At 54.7% G+C, this 17,808-nt stretch overlaps 3 protein-coding genes across 3 annotated transcripts; 1 reads left to right on the plus strand and 2 right to left on the minus strand.

Moving 5' to 3' along the window:
* Positions 1 to 146: 146 nt before the first annotated feature.
* Positions 147 to 1,598, plus strand: J7T55_000650 (flavonol synthase; the record flags this gene model as incomplete). Its single annotated transcript, XM_053131583.1, has 4 exons — positions 147 to 237; positions 304 to 566; positions 637 to 940; positions 1,138 to 1,598. 4 exons carry the CDS (start codon positions 147 to 149, stop codon positions 1,596 to 1,598), a joined length of 1,119 nt encoding a protein of 372 aa, XP_052990381.1.
* Positions 1,599 to 2,095: 497 nt separating this feature from the next.
* Positions 2,096 to 3,718, minus strand: J7T55_000651 (uncharacterized protein; the record flags this gene model as incomplete). Its single annotated transcript, XM_053131584.1, has 3 exons — positions 2,096 to 2,722; positions 2,829 to 3,522; positions 3,624 to 3,718. The coding sequence occupies 3 exons, from the start codon at positions 3,716 to 3,718 to the stop codon at positions 2,096 to 2,098; spliced, it is 1,416 nt and encodes a 471-aa protein (XP_052990382.1).
* Positions 3,719 to 6,399: 2,681 nt separating this feature from the next.
* J7T55_000652 (uncharacterized protein) lies at positions 6,400 to 8,705 on the minus strand (the record flags this gene model as incomplete). Its single annotated transcript, XM_053131585.1, has 2 exons — positions 6,400 to 7,866; positions 7,923 to 8,705. 2 exons carry the CDS (start codon positions 8,703 to 8,705, stop codon positions 6,400 to 6,402), a joined length of 2,250 nt encoding a protein of 749 aa, XP_052990383.1.
* Positions 8,706 to 17,808: the final 9,103 nt, after the last annotated feature.

The following is a 17,808-nucleotide window of genomic DNA, read 5'->3' on the forward strand; positions in this document are numbered from 1 at the left end:
GGACACGCTGGGAATCACACCGCGGCGTGGTATCGAAGCTCGCTGCCGTCACTAGAGTTGTGGCATAAGACGTTTACGCGTGTGCTATCAATCTATCATGATTTTCAAGAGGTACAACGTCTGATGCTTACCAGCAGCTCAACAAAATGCCTTCAGTGATAGAAGTACCCAGCGCTCGAACAGAGCCAAATGCTCCAAAACTTGCATATACACAAGTTCCAGAAACTCAACACGATTGTGAGTCTTCCCACGGCCCTTAGCTACATGATTGCTCCGTACTGACGAGCCCCGCTCATAAATCAGTGGACTGGGCCGACCTGGTCACTCTGGACCTGGCCAAGTTCGATGAACCAGGCGGGAAAGAAGCTCTAGCTCGACAGCTCTTCGAAGCCTTACAAACGATCGGGTTCTTCTATATCATCAATTTTGGTCTGGCCCAAGAAGAGGTCGACAGACAGTTTGCCATTGGCAAGGCCGTTTTCGACCTCCCCACTGAAGAGAAGCTGTCGTACCGGGCTGACCTGGAGAATGGTGGCTACAATGGCTATAAGCCTCTTGGCCTAAGAGTAAGGAAATCATTCGTGTATATGTAGGAGCACCGGAATTAGGCTCACCGTTTCATTGACCGCCTTGTAGGAAATCAAGCCCGGCATATTCGACAATACCGAGATCTTCAACATCCCCAAGTTCATCCCAGCATTCGAGAGGAGACAGCCCGAGGTCATCAATGCCAACCAGGCAGAGATAGAGAATTTTGCTCGCCACATTCATCACGACATCGTTCATAAGCTGCTGGTGCTGTTTGCCATCGTCTTGGAGCTCCCGAACGAAAATTATTTCTTGAGCAGTCATCGTTACGATGAGAAGTCAGATTGTCATCTGCGGTACATGAAATACCACCATCGCTCGAAAGAGGAGAATGAGGCTTTGGAGAACGTCTGTATGTGGATTCCAATCTCCTCATTCATTCACTGAACTGCCCGCTCTCGCGAGTATCTTCTGTAATTATATGACAATGTGAAAGTCGGAGGGAAGCCCACATGCAAAGATTGACACTCCTGGCACGCAGCTCTACAACGAGTTCTTTCGACAATGCTTCACAGCGTTCAATAGCTGAAGTTGCTGACATATCACTAGGGGTAAAAGGACACACGGACTTCGGCTCCCTCACCCTTCTATTCCGCCAGCCTGTCGCGGCCTTACAGGTTCGCGCCCCAGAAGGCGGGTGGAAATGGGTCAGGCCACATCCGGGGAGTATCACAGTCAACGTGGCTGACGCGCTGGAGATGCTGACCAACGGCTTCCTCAAGAGCAGCATCCACCGGGTTGTTGTGCCGCCGCCTGACCAGCGCGGCGCTGATCGCCTGGGTGTGCTGTACTTCGTCAGACCGGAGGACGATCTCCAGCTGTGGCCGGTGCATAGCCCTGTGCTGGAAAGACTTGGATATGACAAGGTGCAGGAGGACGTCGTTGGGATCACCGCTGGGCAGTGGGTCAAGGCGCGGGTACGCGCAGGTGTGAATAAAAATGGGAAAGCACGAAGTGAGATTAATGAGCAGGAGATTATTGGAGGGCGAAAGGCCAAATATTACGACTAGTTTGATTTGTATGACTCCGGTCAGTCTAGAGTGGTCTATCAGTCACAGTCATGGGGGTTTGCTACGGACGACACGTTCCACGGCACATTCGGGGTGTTGAAGAAACCAGATTGATGTTTGACACATGTGGCGACGCGGGTTTGCCTGGAATTATTTCACTAGCCAGTGCTAAATTTATCGGTGAAGGTATTCTTCAATAATCCAGCAACTACAGCCTTCGAAATGAGAGAAAATTGGAAGACGCAGGTTGTTCAGACCTAGTCGAGTACTAAGGAACTATTCCACGAGAACCAGCCCTTACATCCCCCTTCTCGGGGATCAACCCCTCCATACTGCTTCGGTTTTGCACCATCTTGTCCTGTTGATCTCGTCGTTGTTGTCATCTGAACGAAGGAAGTCATACACAAAATTTCCGCCCTTCATCCAGATGTACTGACTCGACTCCTTGAAAAGATTCAATACACACTAACCCTTCCCAACGTCTAAAATTATAACCTTCACTGGGAGGCTAAGGGCACTGCCAGGTTAAATGACTCTGGCTGCGACATCTGACTGATTGGTGAGATCGGCTCGCCCGCGTTAAGCTCGCTGGACATCAACCCTGGTGGGATTTCCAACGAAGAAACACCTGAGGGAGACACGGCGGCCGGCAGTACTAGCTCGTATGAGGCTGGCGAGATCTGTACATCAGTACTAGACTCTGTGCCATCGGTCCCACTCTCTGATCCCTGTCGGTCTGCGTTCGGATTGGCCCGAGACTGAGGCACCCAGGTATTGGAGGTTTGTGCATCTTTCTTTATAGCTGACCCGACCTCCTTACTTCGGTCAACTGCATATTCAACGTGTAGGTCCGCTAGAAAGTACCCTGGCCGTGTCTTGGGTACGGAGTCTGTATAACCCGACCATGCTTTCGAGCCCAGGCCCTGGTAAGCCATGCGCTGTAGCTGAAGCGTTTCATTGCCGGTCCACTCAAGATATTTGTACTCCTCATATTTGCGTCTGCGCACGAGGTATTCGAAGATAGGCTCGAGCAGGTAGGACACAAGAATGATGAGAACACCAAGCGCGAAGGTGAAGTACAGCCCAAACAGACTAAAAGAGGTGTAGTCGGTACTTAGGATTTTCTGAGACGAGTTTCAGCGTCAGTCAGCAAACCCCTTTGCAAATCACATGCCGATATATGCGTCAGAACAATGAGAACAGCAGCTGCTAGCACTTTGCTAGTCTTACCTGATTGTGGCACAAGGATTCCATGTATTTGTTACTGGGCCGCCCCGTGTTCTGAAATAACGATGGGTCAATAGGGCCATGAGCTGCATTCACAAAAGCCGCTTGCACTCCTGCCAGCTCAGTCGCCCACCAGTGAGTAACGTCAAGTTTCCACTGGTTGGTGGGAATCTGCGCCATAAATCCCAGTTGGAAGTCCCGACGAGATGCGAGAGACGCAGTGCCTAGACCAGTGAGTAGGGCCCGAAGCTCGTACGTAGAGGCAATGATATCTTCGAACCAGGAGAACTGAGATGATGTCTGAGAGGAGACGTTCGTGGGCCACTTAATCACCTCTAGGGGAGTATCAAAGAAAGGCGCGGCTGTTGTCATGGAGTCGTAGAAACTTGCAAGTTCTCCGCACTTGTGTTCTGCATTACAGTATTGTTGCTGCTGGATGCAGCCCAGTGGTGAAGCGGCTTCGTCTGGTCGATAGACGTTCTTGGTCCATTCTCTAGCTCCGGATACACCATGAACCTCTCCCCATGGAACGAAACCTCGATACCAAGGGTCGTTTGTTGGCTCGTAGAAAGTCACGCCGTTTCCCGAGAGAAAGATAAGGAGCAGATCTGCGTCTGGTCGGAAGAGCCTAGGATCAGGTGCGAAGATGGATGCCGTATCATCGACAGTCTTATTAGCGGTGATCTGATACATTACACTACATTTTGAAAAGTTAGCGTCAGTGTATTCGATAGGAAACAATTATTTGTCAAGTTCGAAGCTCAAAATTCAAACTGGGAGTAGACAACAATCATTTACCTCAGCCTCAAGTCTGCGGCTCGAAAACTTAGCCTGTTATCATCCAATCTCAGATATTGGGTTTCCAGGTCCTCTGATTGCCAAGTAAAGTTCATATTCTCTACAGTCGTACCGTAGAAGTATTGTGTATAGTTATTGACAGGCGTGGTAACATTCCTAGAGAAGCCTGCTGTGTTCACAGGCGCACAATGTAATGTTCTCCGGTAGAAGATTCTCTGGTTATCGGGAGTGTTAAGGCCGAAGTGCTCACGACTATCGAGATACCCAGAATCGAGGAGAAGATTTGATTGGTTATTCCGACACATGCCATCTTGGAAAGGGCATGCGGCCTGCTCATCCACGGTTCCGGGTAAGTGATCCTTGATAAAGTTTGTACAGTCGAAGTTACCAGTAGGATTACTCGAGTAACACTGCTGAGCATAATTCACTGCGTTGTTGATCGTCTGTGAATCATGCGCACTCAGAGAAGATACTGTCTCGGCGTTTGCTTTCGTATCATACACTATGCCACAGCCACGCCCATCGAGTAGCACCTCTTTGCCCACTCCAGACGATATGGACGAGGAAAACCCAGCGGCAATCGTGAACAAGCAGAAGCAGAGCCCAGAAAATATCAATGCAGGCAGAGTTCGGACCAGTAAATGTTCTGTGTCACGACGCCATGTCCAGGTAAGTTTGGACATTGTCCAGACTCCCCATGCGGCGGAAGATGAGTTACGGAGAACTAAGCCCTTGAGCGTTAGTAGATTATTTCTTTTCGCCTAAAAAGTTTCCGCAATTAGATCCTATGGGGCGCTCACTAGCTTGTCTTTGATGATGCAAAGCGTCTCGAGGATCTGAAGTTGAATAGATGCGGTGGAAGCAAAGACAAGAGACGCGCCAGGTAGCCGTAGCAACAATTCCAACAAAAGTTGCAGTAAATGCGATGAGGAGATTACCATATACTCGATCGAGGGTCAAAGTCGCACCCATGATGCGACCCCGGGACCAGTTGATCCAAACTCCTTGATAAACACTGTACGGCACTGTCCTGGTAGTGCCAGCCCAAGCCGAAGAGTTCGTCATGGCGAATGAAGGACGTGGAGTACAGCAGCAGCAATGATTTTGAAAGCACGATATAGATGATATGGCTAGATCCCCTTTATAGACCTAAGCATTTGTTTCATTGTGTCACCAGCCGAATGTACTCCTGCTGCCTTGCTCGCATCACGTTAATCACCATGTGCATTCATGCAACCGTCCACACAGGTTATGCCTCGAAAGTATCTCTGAAACTATCGCAGCTGAAGCAGCTGGAAGCTCAAAAGCCATTTTCGCAACGGTGGGCAGCCAATCACAAGCTACAGCAGTGGGTGGAATTCGTTCTGCAAAAGCGCATTTCATCATAACAGAGCGTCTCTACGTTTAGTCTTTCTCTGATGCTAAACCAAGCTGATCAAGAACTTTCACATGTTGACTATTTTATAAAGCGTAAACCGAGTTACTATATCTCTTTACGCGCCATTTGGGACTAACGTGCAATTTTGAACTTCTTCAAAGTCTCGAGTGGCTACATTTGGGAACTGTGTTTCTTTGTAGAACGTCGTCTCTACCTATGCTTGCCGCCTCAAACCCCCAACCGGGGGGGGCCCCCAAAACTTTCCATCTTAACACACTGAGGTCCGATTGCACGATGGAACGTTCAGGATCCGGTTTCATTTGAGAGCGCCACAAGTCCGTCGGCCTCTCCGACCTTTTGATCGCCCCCACGTTTGGTCCGGTCAGCCTTGACATGTTGACAAGCTGACTGCAGTTCATCGCTGGATTTTTCGTAATCTACTCAGTGTCTGATGTATATACATACCACATACGTGCAATATTCAAGTGGTCTCAGACCCCAAGACCGGATCTTCTTGCTCATGCATCAAAGTGGATCAGCGGAGTCAAATGGAGGCTGCGCTCGTCGGGTCGTCGGTTCAGTTGCGCATCAATCAGTGTGCAATCTGCAAGAAGTCAATCAGACCATCTCAGGTGAGCCTTGCCGTGTCTTGTCCTGCTGTTGATGGATCTGCCTGACCGCTGTGTGCTACCTCGAGGCAGAAAAATGGCCATCAATATCCCTCAATGACATGTGATGTTGCACAAGCGGGACAGTGTCGAGGCCCAGAATCTTCGGGCGCCTGTCTCAGCTCAGGATGGCGCACTGAACGACGCTGGAATATCGGCTCCTGGGGGCGGTGAGCATTCGTCTCTAGCATGCAAATCTCTGCCGTTGTCCACATTTGTATCCAGGAAACACAAGGCTGCCTTCCTGAGGCACACCTGCCCCTTTAGCAGGAAAGTGTCTGGCTGGGCTGAGAAGCATGGACGAGCTGGAGAACTGTCGACTTAGACTGGGTATCAGTCTGTGCTCGATATCTATGCGCGAATTTCCTGGGTTCCAAATCGAGTCATTCGCCCTCGGAGATGATAATTTCTTGTGTGAACTTTCAAGTTTATTATTCTTCCCCCATGAGTCTACGTTGCGAAGACTATTGACAGGTCATACCTTCGATTTTAAACCAACGTCTGTTGCAAGTCCGCCGCGAGGCATTGGTTGCAGGAATTGTTGATACAAGACAATATTACAGCAGATACAACCGGATCGAGTGGACAGGGCTCATCTACCGAAGCAGCAGCTGGATTGAAGAGTGAAGAGTTGGGTCATCAATATACGTATCACTAGCACCAACTTAGAGAATTATTGATCCCAACTTCTAATGACACTGGACAAGACACAAATGCTAGTATATCTAATCTAATGCTTCGCCACCACCCCCGACGCGTCAGCCTGCGCGGTGATCTTCTTCTTGTAGTCCTGCACGGTCCCGTCAAACTTCTCAACAGTACCACCATCACAGACCCACAGGCTGGTGCAGACGGTCTGCAGCATGGTGACGTCGTGGGAGACCATGAGCACGCCGCCCTGGAACTGCTGCAGGGCCTCGGAGAGGGCGTCCATGGCCTCGATGTCGAGGTGGTTGGACGGCTCGTCGAGGACGAGGATGTGCGGGTTGGTGAGGGCGAGGCAGGCGAAGGCGACACGCGACTTCTGACCCCCGGAGAGCACCTCCATCTTCTGCAGGCCCGTCGTGCCCGTGATGCCGAAGGCGCCCAGCTGCCGGCGGTACTCCTCGTCGGTGCGGCCCGGGTACTCCCTGGCCATGAAGGAGACGGCCGAGAGGTTGAGGTCGAGGGCGTCGACGTGGTGCTGGGCGAAGAAGCCGACGCGCAGGCGCGGGTTCTGCTGGATGATGCCCGACGAGGCCGTCAGCTTGCCGATCAGCAGCTTGAGCACCGTCGTCTTTCCCGCGCCGTTGGGCCCCACGATGCCGATCCGCGAGTCGAGCTGCACGTCCAGGTCGACGTTGCGCAGCAGCATCTTGTCGGGCGAGTAGCCGAACGTCACCTCGGACATCTGGATGATGGGCGGCGACATCTTCTCCACGTCCGGGAACTTGAAGTGCACGCTGTAATCGGCCTCGGGCGCCTCCAGCACCGGCATCTTCTCGAGCTTCTTGATGCGCGACTGCGCCTCGGACGACTTGGCCGCGTTGTAGCGGAACTTGTCGATGAAGGCCTGCAGGTGGGCCCGCTCGGCCATCTGCTTCTCGTACTCGCGCTTGGCCGTCTTCTTGCGCTCCTCCTTGGTGGCGTAGAAGGAGGCGAAGTTGGCTCCCCTGTAGTAGTCGAGCCGTTCTGAGTGCTGGTGGATGATATCTGTGGCAACCTCGTCGAGGAACGCCCTGTCGTGAGAGACGACCAGCACGGTACTGGGGTAGCCCTGCAGGTAGTTTGAGAGGAAGGTGATGGATGGAACGTCCAACATGTTTGACGGTTCGTCGAGCAGGAGCAGATCCGGCTCACAGAACAGCGCTCTGGCCAGGGCGAGACGCATACGCCAACCTCCGGAGAAGGTCTTGGTGGCGAACTTTTGACGCTCGGGCGAGAAACCGAGACCGGCGAGGATACTCGCTGCTCTTGACTCAGCCTTGTCTGATTCCATCTCTGCGAGCTTGGCCTGGACGTCGGTGAGCTTCTGGTCCTGTGCCTCACGCTCGCGATCCAGCCTGGCTGCGTCTGCTGATGTGTCTGCCAATGTGGCCCTTTGGCTCTCGATCTCGGCGAGAGTCTCGGTGATCTGAGCTTCGTCCTTCAAGAGAACCTTCCGCCACACGTCGGCATCAAGCACAGCTTGCAATGCTGGAGTGTCGTCTCCCATGATCTATGTAAAGGTCAGCACAGACTCCACGAAGAGGGGTCAGGAACAGTTCCACGTACCTCTTGCTCGACATGCAAAATGGAAATATGAGTGGGAATCGGAACCTCTCGGCGAGACAGAGCCCGCAGCAGCGTAGATTTACCGATACCGTTGTTACCAACCAGACCATAGCGACGGCCGTATGCCAGCGTCAGTGTGGTCTCGGTGAGGATCCTCAGACCACCGATAGCCACATCGATGTTGTCCAGCTTGATGTCCTTGGACTTGCCACCGGCACCTGGAGCCTGCAGAGGGTTGACAGCCATGTAGAACTCCTCGTACGACTGGGTGGACTCGGGCTGGTTGAGCAGGCGCGAGGCCTCATACTCGACCGTCTTGAAGGTCTTCTTCTGCTGCTTGGCGGCGATCTTGCGCTCGGCCTTCTCGAGCTTCTTGCGGTCGACCTTGGACTCGACCTTCCTGACGTTGGCAGCCTCCAGGTCGACGGCGCCGGTGGCGACGGCGAGGGTGGAGGACATGTTGTTCTGGGCGCCGACCTGGATGGACCGGTCCAGGCGCCTGACAGTCGGGCCCTGGCGCTGCAGCGAGCCGTTTGCCTCGTCGTACTTGGTGACCCATTTCTCGACGAGCTGGCGGATCTTTTCCTGCTTGGCGGCATCCGGGTCGCCGGCGGCGGAGAGCAGCAGCTCGATCACGACCGAGGCGGCCTCGGCCAAGGGGGACGGGCCGGCCTGGTCCTCATCCCCGGCCCAGGAGGTGGATGCATGGGTCAGGTAGCCGGCCGAGTACTCGGACACGACCGGGTCGATGTTGGGCAGGACGGTCCTGATCTCGGACTCCATGGTGAGTGGCTGGTGGTTGGCAGTGGTGGTACTGACGGTAGTGAAAGTGCCGAGAGGCGAGCAAATCGAGGTGGCTAGGGTCTACTCAAGGCGAAACCGCCACAGACAAGGGCGGGTCGGGCGGTGTCACTGTGTGTAGCTCAGCACAGACTGACCGATGATGGTGAGCTGCAGGAGCTGAGAGGCCAGTCACGCTGGTGAGGTGTGGGCAGCGTGGTAGTGTGCAGTGCTGGCAGTACTGGCAGTCGAGTCCCGTCGAGGCAAAAGTGGATTGATACGACCACAGGGGGCAAGAGTTGCTCGCGTCGATCACACTGGCCTGCTTCAGAGAAACGGTTTTCCACCCTATTTTTTCTTTCCGAGCAATCAACGAAGCGGCAGAAACGGTTCGACAGCAGTTGGAGGTCAAGGATGTCTGATCCAGAGAGATCTCGTATCGCAAGTGCCGCCGTCCAACAAGCAAGGAGCAGTCCGGTTTCCAAAGACTTGGTCGGTGGTCTGTGGCCCCGAGACAGGTCTGGTGGAGGGGTATTGGGCTAGGTGTGATCGCGCACATGTATCAAAACGTGGTGTCCTATGGTTGTGCCGTGCTCGAGCAGTGGCAGTAGTAGTCGCCGTAGCAGTCAGCCCAGGCCAGGCCGGTGAGGATGATGAGGCTTGAAGCTTGAACGAGCTTTGCCCCACCTCCAATCGAATCCAGAGCTTTTGCATGGGGGAAAAAGAGAGTTGTGGCTCGGCTGCCGGTGCCGATACCCACACACATAGAAACACACGGGCATACGCACTTGCACACACATGGGCACACACACAATGGGCACACAGACACACACTGATCGGTCGGAGCAAGATCTCATCTCTGATCTCTCTGCTCAGACAGAAACAGAACAAGACATGTAACCAGCCATGCCAGCATCGTGCATGCTGCATGTACATACATACCGACATACATGGTCTAGCTGACAGACTTATATGTACGGCACAGACTCTGTTCCTTTTTTTTTGTGTGCCCGAGATACGAAAGCCACCCAGCCGCGTCAAAAAGCAGAAGGTCTCATCTTGTCACATTATTGTCTGCTGGCCATCAACAACCGGCATTTCATTCTAGAACGCGGCCGAAGCTATGGCTTGATCTTCCGTCTCCCGTCGGATGGCGTCAAGCCACGCACGCAACGCTGGGAAACATATTTTCCCCCATCATCCCGCCTTGCCGGGTTGGCATGCGTGTGCCGTACCATAGAAATGATATGTCTACATGCAGAAGGTAATGAAGCCAATTTCCACGTGCAGGCGAGCACCATGAAAAAGGACGGCATTGACTATTCGACACACTATTGACAGCCCAACTCTTGTTCCTGGGCCCTTATCTGCCAGGGGTGAGCCATACTGTGAATATTTAGAACCAGCACGATTCCCAAAAAATCTCCGAAGAAAACCGCCCATTCCAGCTCCATATTGTGCAAGTGGGCGGAACAGCCCTGTGGAGAGAGAGGGAGCCGGAGGACACCAGGAAAACCAGGAAACCAGAAGAACCAGAACCACACAAACCACACAGCGCCAGGACCAGGGCCAGGGTAGCCCCCGTTGGTCGCGTGTCCTGGGGCTTTTTAGCAGGATTTCAGCAGCCGCGTCGATCAGGGACATCGCGTCTCCAGCCGTCCAATGGCCATCTGTCACATTTTACTGCAACTCTTTGTTGCCTTCCACCGTCCCAGGGGGGGAGCGAAAACAGACCACAAACTCGCCAGCTTCCGTCGACCGGATTGGCAAGCTCCTCGTTAGAGTCAAGCCTAACTGCTGCACGCAATCCAGAACACTCATCATCTCACCCCCCGGGCCAGTCAGACCCAGACCAGCACCGGCGCTCGCATATACGGCCGAGCCAATCTGCTTTTGTCTGTCTCTCACTCGTGTGGTAGTGGTGGATCTGGCGGGCGTGCGCGTGTCTTAGTAGCCAACATGACGCAAGGAGATCTCTTTCCATGTGAGGGGGCAGGGAGCGGAATTGAGGATCCTGTTCCTTGAGCCTCGCAGAGCCCACAAGAAGAATTAAAAAAGGTCTTAAGTTTAGCCTGCCTGCAGAAGAGTACGTAACAGTGCTCTGTTGGCACTACATGCGTGCTATTTTCATCTCTCGCTTGCCATCGTGCCGGGATTTCGGCGTGCGCCCCGCCATTCACGTGAAGGATCACCGAGGCTCCATCAAAACGTCCCCTGTTCTGTACTTCCAACAGCAGAATCCTACCGCATAGCAGCAGCAGCAGCAGCACTGCAGCTGTGGGGACCTTTGCACCCAGCTGTGCGCCATGCAGGAAGCAGCCAGAGTGCACGGGGCGGGATGGAGAGATGAGAAGTGGTATCCCGATCTGGTTCGGTGTGATGGGAGCTGCAGGATCTCTGCCCTCTCATCTGCGAAGCGGAGCAAGCAGCTTCGGAAGAGAGATGGAGGGGCGCGGCCTAGACTCGCCGGGCCGCGCGCGCACTTTTGTTGTGTTATGATTACCAACCGGCTGACTGACTGGGCGCCCGGACGGCCAGACATGCCCGTCTGTTGATTGTTGATGCTGATCATCAGTCAATTCAAAGCACGACGGCTGTCTCGTCTCAACTTCGGCCGGAGCTTGGCGTAATACTCGGCCATCCTGGGCCTCCGATGGCAATTGATCCCTCTCCCTCACCTCCCTCCCATGCCCTCCCATCGAGGCGCCCATTTGGCCACGTCCAGCCTCCTCCAGCCCTCTGTGCCCTCTGTGCCCTCTGTGCCTCATGCAGTAACCCGATCGCGAACACAGCTCACGTCATCCGCCAACCGACCGACCGGTTCGCCTCCTCCTACACCCCGCGTTGCGTTTGCCTTGCCCTTGCACTCCTTTTTCCTCTCCGCACCTTGAAACGGGAACACCCCGGCCTTCGCCTCTCACTTACAGCAGCGGGCCAGGATATGCGCAGCCAATCCCGTTGCTCAATTGCTGTCTCCCCGCGGCCAACCAGCCAACCTCATATCGTAGCTTCGTCCAACTGCGCCCGCACGCCCAGAGGCTGACGGCATCTATCGGCTGCGGTCGACGGGATTGTGGTTCGATCGATCAGGAGGCACAGGCGCATATATTACCTGCTTCATTTTTTCTTTCTTTGCAGGTAGCTAGCTGGCTGTGTCCTACGTGCCCGCGCTCCTTGCCGGGGCCGCAGCCGGATGACATCTCGTGACATGACCCTGTTTCGTCCCCGCGATGTAACGACAGCCTTAGGCGAGCAGGAAACATGAAGCTCCGGCGCTCGAGGCCGGGGCAAGTGACGTTAGATGGGCACCGGCCTTTGTGACACAAGCTTCAGCAAGGGCCCTTTCATGCTGTCTCTAAATCTCTAACCGTGTCGAGATCAACAACAACAACAACAACATGACCCAATGGCTCTTGGTGAGGCGCGCCGGGGCATACGGAGACCCTCCTCCCCGGGCTGTGCTGTGGGCGACCGCGGCGAGCGATATGCGAGCCCGCGCCCGCGCCCCTTCTCCTCTTCCGTCTGATGTTCGTTGGTAAAGTACCCTGCTGCGTCCTGGATCCTACGCGCGTCGACGGCGGGGTCTGTCTACGGCAGGCCACCACACGCAGCGCCGCATGAAAGCGAAGCTGTCTCAGCCAGATTGTCTAATGCTCTTCTCCTCACACACCCGCATCTGCCCGAGCGACCCGAAACAGCTATGCTGTTCGGCGAGATAGCTTCCAGCTTCGCTCGGCTGGGGGCGGGGCGGGGCGGTCCTGCCCTGGCCTGGCTTGTTTGGCCTCAGCGTGCCAGGGGCTCTGGAGCTCAGGAACACCGTTGTTTGCTTTTTTGCTACTAGGATCGGGGTTGCGACCCTGCGTGTGATTGTTCTGGCGATGTGGAGCTCTCCCGCACAGAAAAGTGGCTTCATCACCACAATTGGGTCTATATCACCGGGAGGATTCTCCGGCTAGTGTTGCGAGTGTGGGCGGTTCTGGCTGCGGGAGGATGGCGGCGATTCGTCTTTTTGCCCGCTGTGTATATTAACCCTGATCCTCATCTTCACGGAGAGAAAAGTAAGTCTCCATGTTCTAAGTTTGGCATCCGAGTGCCTAGCTGCCTAGAAGTGGGGGGAAGGAAGGAGGGCTATATCGCCGGACTAGATTATCACCCCACAGCATCACACCTTGGTATGTCATATCAACTTGAGGCTCAAAGGGACGAGTCTGTTTGGTCCCAGAAAGCGGTCCCTGCGTCCAAACTTTCGGGACTACCAACGTTACCTTGGCCAATCACCGGGATGTTGGCTGCGATGGAAAGAGGGAGGAAGGGGTGTGGGGGGAAGACGCCGATGCTTGTTGTTGACATTCATGGTAATAACCCGCCACCTTCGCCCATTAGCCAGTGAACGAACTGGATTCCGTGGAAAAGGGCTGAAACTGAAACTGACCGCTTTTTCGAACAGCCCAGGAAGGAAGGCTGTTTGTCGCATTCGTGAAGCTTCTTTTGTATCCCTTCCGCTCGCTTATGGGCCACGGCCTGGGCTGCTGGGGTTGTTGGGTGGACATTCCAGAAGGCCGTGGCCAGGCAAGCCCGGCGAGCTCGCAAACTCAATTCGCGCACAGACTACCAACGTCGCCAGGGCCTGCAACAGCTTCCGTTGGGGGTTGGTTGGGGTTTGCGGATTGCAATCTCCCTCTGTGGGTGGCACGGTGGTTATAGTAGGACAGTTGTAGGTTTTGTTGGTCCATTGCCACTCCAGGGCGGGACCTGGTACAAAGACGTTGCCCAGGCTTTGGCCACTGGTTCGTACCGTTGGCGTGGTGGTGAGCTGGTGTTGTAGAGGGATCCCGGACTTTCCCATCGTTATTTCGAGAGGCGATGATCTCTCGTGTGTTGCATTCCTGCCCTCTATCACCAACGGCAGAACGGCAAAGAACCTCGAGGGGATCAAACAACAGCAACAAGGCACACGAGTCTTGGCAATGGGTATATAGGCAAGCATAAAAGACCGTTGTCATGGTGATGTCTTCCCTTTGGGTGGGTCGTCACGACCGTAGCCGCCGAGCTGCATGCAGCCTGCAGGAGGACATTCCAGCGGAGGAGGGGATCTGGGAAGCTTCTCCGACAGCGTACCTCCGTACTCGTTGCCCGATTTGCTTCGGGAAGGGTCATTGCGGTGGCTGCTGTCTGACTGTGGTAGTACTGTAGATGCGCAGGTCCCCAGATCCAGGGCACCCAACAAATATCTCAAAAGAGAAAGGTATCATTGCCAGGTAGGATGAGACTGGGGAGATAGGTGAGGAGAAGACGCCCATCCTACCAGCCACACTCATGTACTTTCACCCCCTGGTGAAGTTCTGGAAATTGTCCTGAGAGCGGGAGCTTCAGCTCGTCAGATTCAGGAAGCTTTTCCCAGACAATTCCCCCCCGCTTTGCGACCCCCGGCCTCATGTCAAAGCGCCCGGGCGGGGGGATCCAGATCCACTGCGGCAGCAACCTCATTCAACCTCAGACCAAGACAACATCGATCGCCGCCAACAGGTACGGAGACAGGCCCACGATAAACGAAAACATCGGAGACATGACTGTCTTGCTAACCGGACGCAGGACAGGCATCACGTTGTGCAAATAATTCCCTCGCAGACTGGGGTGCTGAGTTGTAGCCGGCAGATATATCGAACGGAGAGCGAGCCCGTCCGTCCTCGAGAACATGGACTGGGGCTGGCTCGGTGGGCCGCCGAATTGTCAGCCGGGGCGGGTACGGGAGCTTACGTTGGCCGCCTTCCTCACCTCGCTTCGTCAAGTCTTGCCTTCCTCCATCCCGCAGAAAGATAATTCTGCCGCGTGAAGAAGGAAGGAAGAATTAAATAACCAAAGCGGACCCACCGAAGGCGGGCCTCCCACATTCGGGTAATTCTTCGCACGACAGCATGTTAGTTTACTTGCGTACCTGCACGTCACATGCGAGCCAATGCCAACAGTGGTCCCTGCCCGCAGCTGCATACGCAAAGCATGTATCGATGTAGGCTCTGTCGATCTGCGTCTGTGAGTGTGTGGCTGGCCGGGCTGGCTGTAGGCTCTGCTATTCTAGGTGTGATTGATCGCGGACAAGTGCAGAAGATGAGGCGAAACTTTGCAGGCGTGATGAGCGTTGTCTTCACACGAGGTCAGACGGACCAGACGTGCATTGCTGAAGCCTAGAAATTGGGCGCTCGCGCTCGGGCTTGAGTGAGGCAAAAACATCTCACATGGCCGACCGGGCCGGAGACGTCACGGTAGTAGCGTGGTGGCAGTGGCCCGCAGGTCCGCGGGCACACACGACATCGGTCAGCCCATCGATCAACTGCTGGTACCTGCCGCGAGCCTTTCGCTCACCATTCACTACGCAGGCTGCTGCTGCCGTATCCGTTCTTCTCTGGTGCTCCTGTGACGATGTTCTCCCGGGTGAAAGGTACTGCGTGTCGCCGCCGGGAAGGGAAAGGGGAGGCAAGGGAAGCCCATCGTTGTGCAGCCTGTAACACAAGCAAAACCTACCGTAGGCGGCGTACCTCTCAAACTAGCTGACCAGACTGTTGTGTTCCTCGAAGTCTTGCCTTCTGTTATTTCGTGGCGTCCTTTGTTTGTCGGGTTTTGTCGGTGCCTCGTTGCAGCGGCGGCGGCGCACACACACGTATCGGCGCCGATATATGCACCCTCGAGTGCCGGGATTGCGATGAACATACACCCCTCCCTGGACTGGGCTGAGCTGGACTGGACTGGACTGGACTGGTGATCAGACGGAGAGCTCGGAGAAGAGGCATGCAACCGTGACAGCCATTGGGAAAGAAGGGGGCGCCCGCAGTGGCGTATTCTTGTGGCAGCACGGGCTATAGGACGCCGGGAGTTGCATCGTGTCGAGCCTCTTTGCTGTTTCCTTCGTATGTTGTCACGCACAAGTACGTAGTGGAGTCTGGTGAGAATCGTCGGGGGTCCGCAATAGATGCATACAGGCGTGCACGGAAGCTGTCAACAACAATGCAATAACAGTTTGGCACATGCACAGGCCGTCATTTGATAATTGCCATGTGGATGCGCGGCAGACTGAACGGGTAGGGTCACAACAGGCCTGATATGGCGACCGTCTATCCTGCCCTTGTCGCGCTGGCCCTATTTCCATACGTGATTCATATGTTTGTGGCCACGGGCTCGGGTGTGTCTCTGATGCGGATGACGAGTGGCTATGCAACTCTGGTCCGTCCCGTCTTTTTCTTGTCATCCCATGTCATGTCATCACTATATCTTGGTGATACTGGCTGCTGTGGAAGTGTTTTCATGCCAGATGGATGGGTGACGAGCACGACTTCGTCTCTTTCCAAGAGGCGCTTGCAACCCAGGACATTCTGCTTCTGCTTCGTGTGATGTGACATTTTGTTGCATTAGGTATGTATCAGGAAATTGAGAGACTCGTCCTGTATGTCGTTCGTTTATCCTACCATACAGTTTGCGGAGGAATCGGCGTGGAGCCTTAACCTCGAGGTGTTATTACAGTCGTCGAGCCGATGAACGGGGGCAGCTTCCGGTTAAGTGCGACCCTGGGCTCTTACGTGCTGCTCTATGTGGTAAGCAGCATCTGCACTTGGGGATACGCCCGAGATGACAGGAGGGAAGTGGCTCTTGCTGATAAGTCTCAGCTACTGGAATATCAGAGAGGATCGAGCGGGCCGCTCGTGCGAATTCAGGCCCTGTCGGGCTGCGTGCGACCTTCCAACCATGGCGGCGACGTTGGACAGGTTGAGAGAGCAAACGTGTGCGCTAAGACACAAGAGGCCGAAGGAGTGCGGACCGAGGCAAGCTTGTCGCCAGGAGGGCTGGTCCTTTTCTGGTGGACGTGCGACGAGGGCTGGATGTTGCGAGATCAGCTCAGGGGCCCCACTCTCTTTCTGCCTCTCGGACGCAAGGCAGGTTTGGCCAGCCCTAAGCTGCAAACAGGCAGACAGGGTCGCAAGTGTCAAGGTGGTGGAAACCTTGTCTGGGCCAATCGAGAGCGGACGTTTGAGGTGCCGCTGGTGTGTCAAAAACCTTCTCCGCGCCGTGAGAATGGATGGACGTGGGCTTCCTTTTGCCAGCGCATGATGCGTCGACAGATTAGCAGATTAGGTGGACGAACTGGTGCAGGTGCCGGGACGGACCTTGCTGGAGGGTTTTGTACTGGGCGGGCTGGCGCTGTGCTTCCGAACCGAGAGGCAGGGCGCTCCCAGGCTGGCTGGAGGCGGCGCAGAGGAGATTGATTAGCAGCAGAGGTGCAGATTGTCGAATGCAGGGCGGTGATTAGCATCTGGTGTTTCTGCAAATTGATAGGTCTCAGCCAGGCGGCGCTATTGTTGTTTCGATGCAAGTCAGATCGGTCAGTCTCCTTGTCCTGATTCCTGGATTTCCTGCCTCTCGACTCTCGGACTTGCAGCTCCTGACACTCGGCTGGTGAGCGAGGCCCACTCAATGACGCGCGAGTGAGCTATGGATTACTGGGCGCTAGGTGCTGCAGGTGTTCGCGGTGCGGGTTTAGTGCGTGCAGATGGAGAAGCAGAAGCAGGTTGGAGGGGCAAATGGAGAGGCAGGTCGGCTACCGGATGTCTCTCGTGGAGCGAACGGTGGCTTGTGTGCTTGGCTTTGCTCGTCGGTCCTGGATCCTGATACTGATAGCAGCTGTTGGCTGTTGGCTGTTGGACATCTGGGCTATGGGCTCTGGTTTCTGGGCTCTTGGCGCGCTGTCTCGTCACTCGTGGATGTCCTGGCCCCAGCATGAGATTATCCCCAATAAGACACGCCAGCTATAGTTGCTTAGCCTCGGAAATACCGGCCAACTGGCGCGAAGAGGTGTGGCCTGGGATCAATTTGCCCGATGCCATGTGCAGACAATAATGATGGCCGAGGTGGTTGGATCATTATGCGAAACAAAAAAAGGAAAATAAGGGCTGGTTGCTTCTTCATTGTAGTGGACCTGGGCTTTGATGATGAGGCTGAGACGAAGATCGAAGTAGCCGTGCGTAGATATCGACTGACTGGCTGGCTGGCTGTTGCATACCGTAAACCGTACTGTAATGTGCTCTACCGTGACGTGCTGTATCGTACTTTGAGTGGGTTT

Source organism: Diaporthe amygdali (genome assembly GCF_026229845.1).
Source record: "Diaporthe amygdali strain CAA958 chromosome Unknown NODE_27_length_698932_cov_65_101997, whole genome shotgun sequence".
NCBI lineage: Eukaryota > Fungi > Ascomycota > Sordariomycetes > Diaporthales > Diaporthaceae > Diaporthe > Diaporthe amygdali.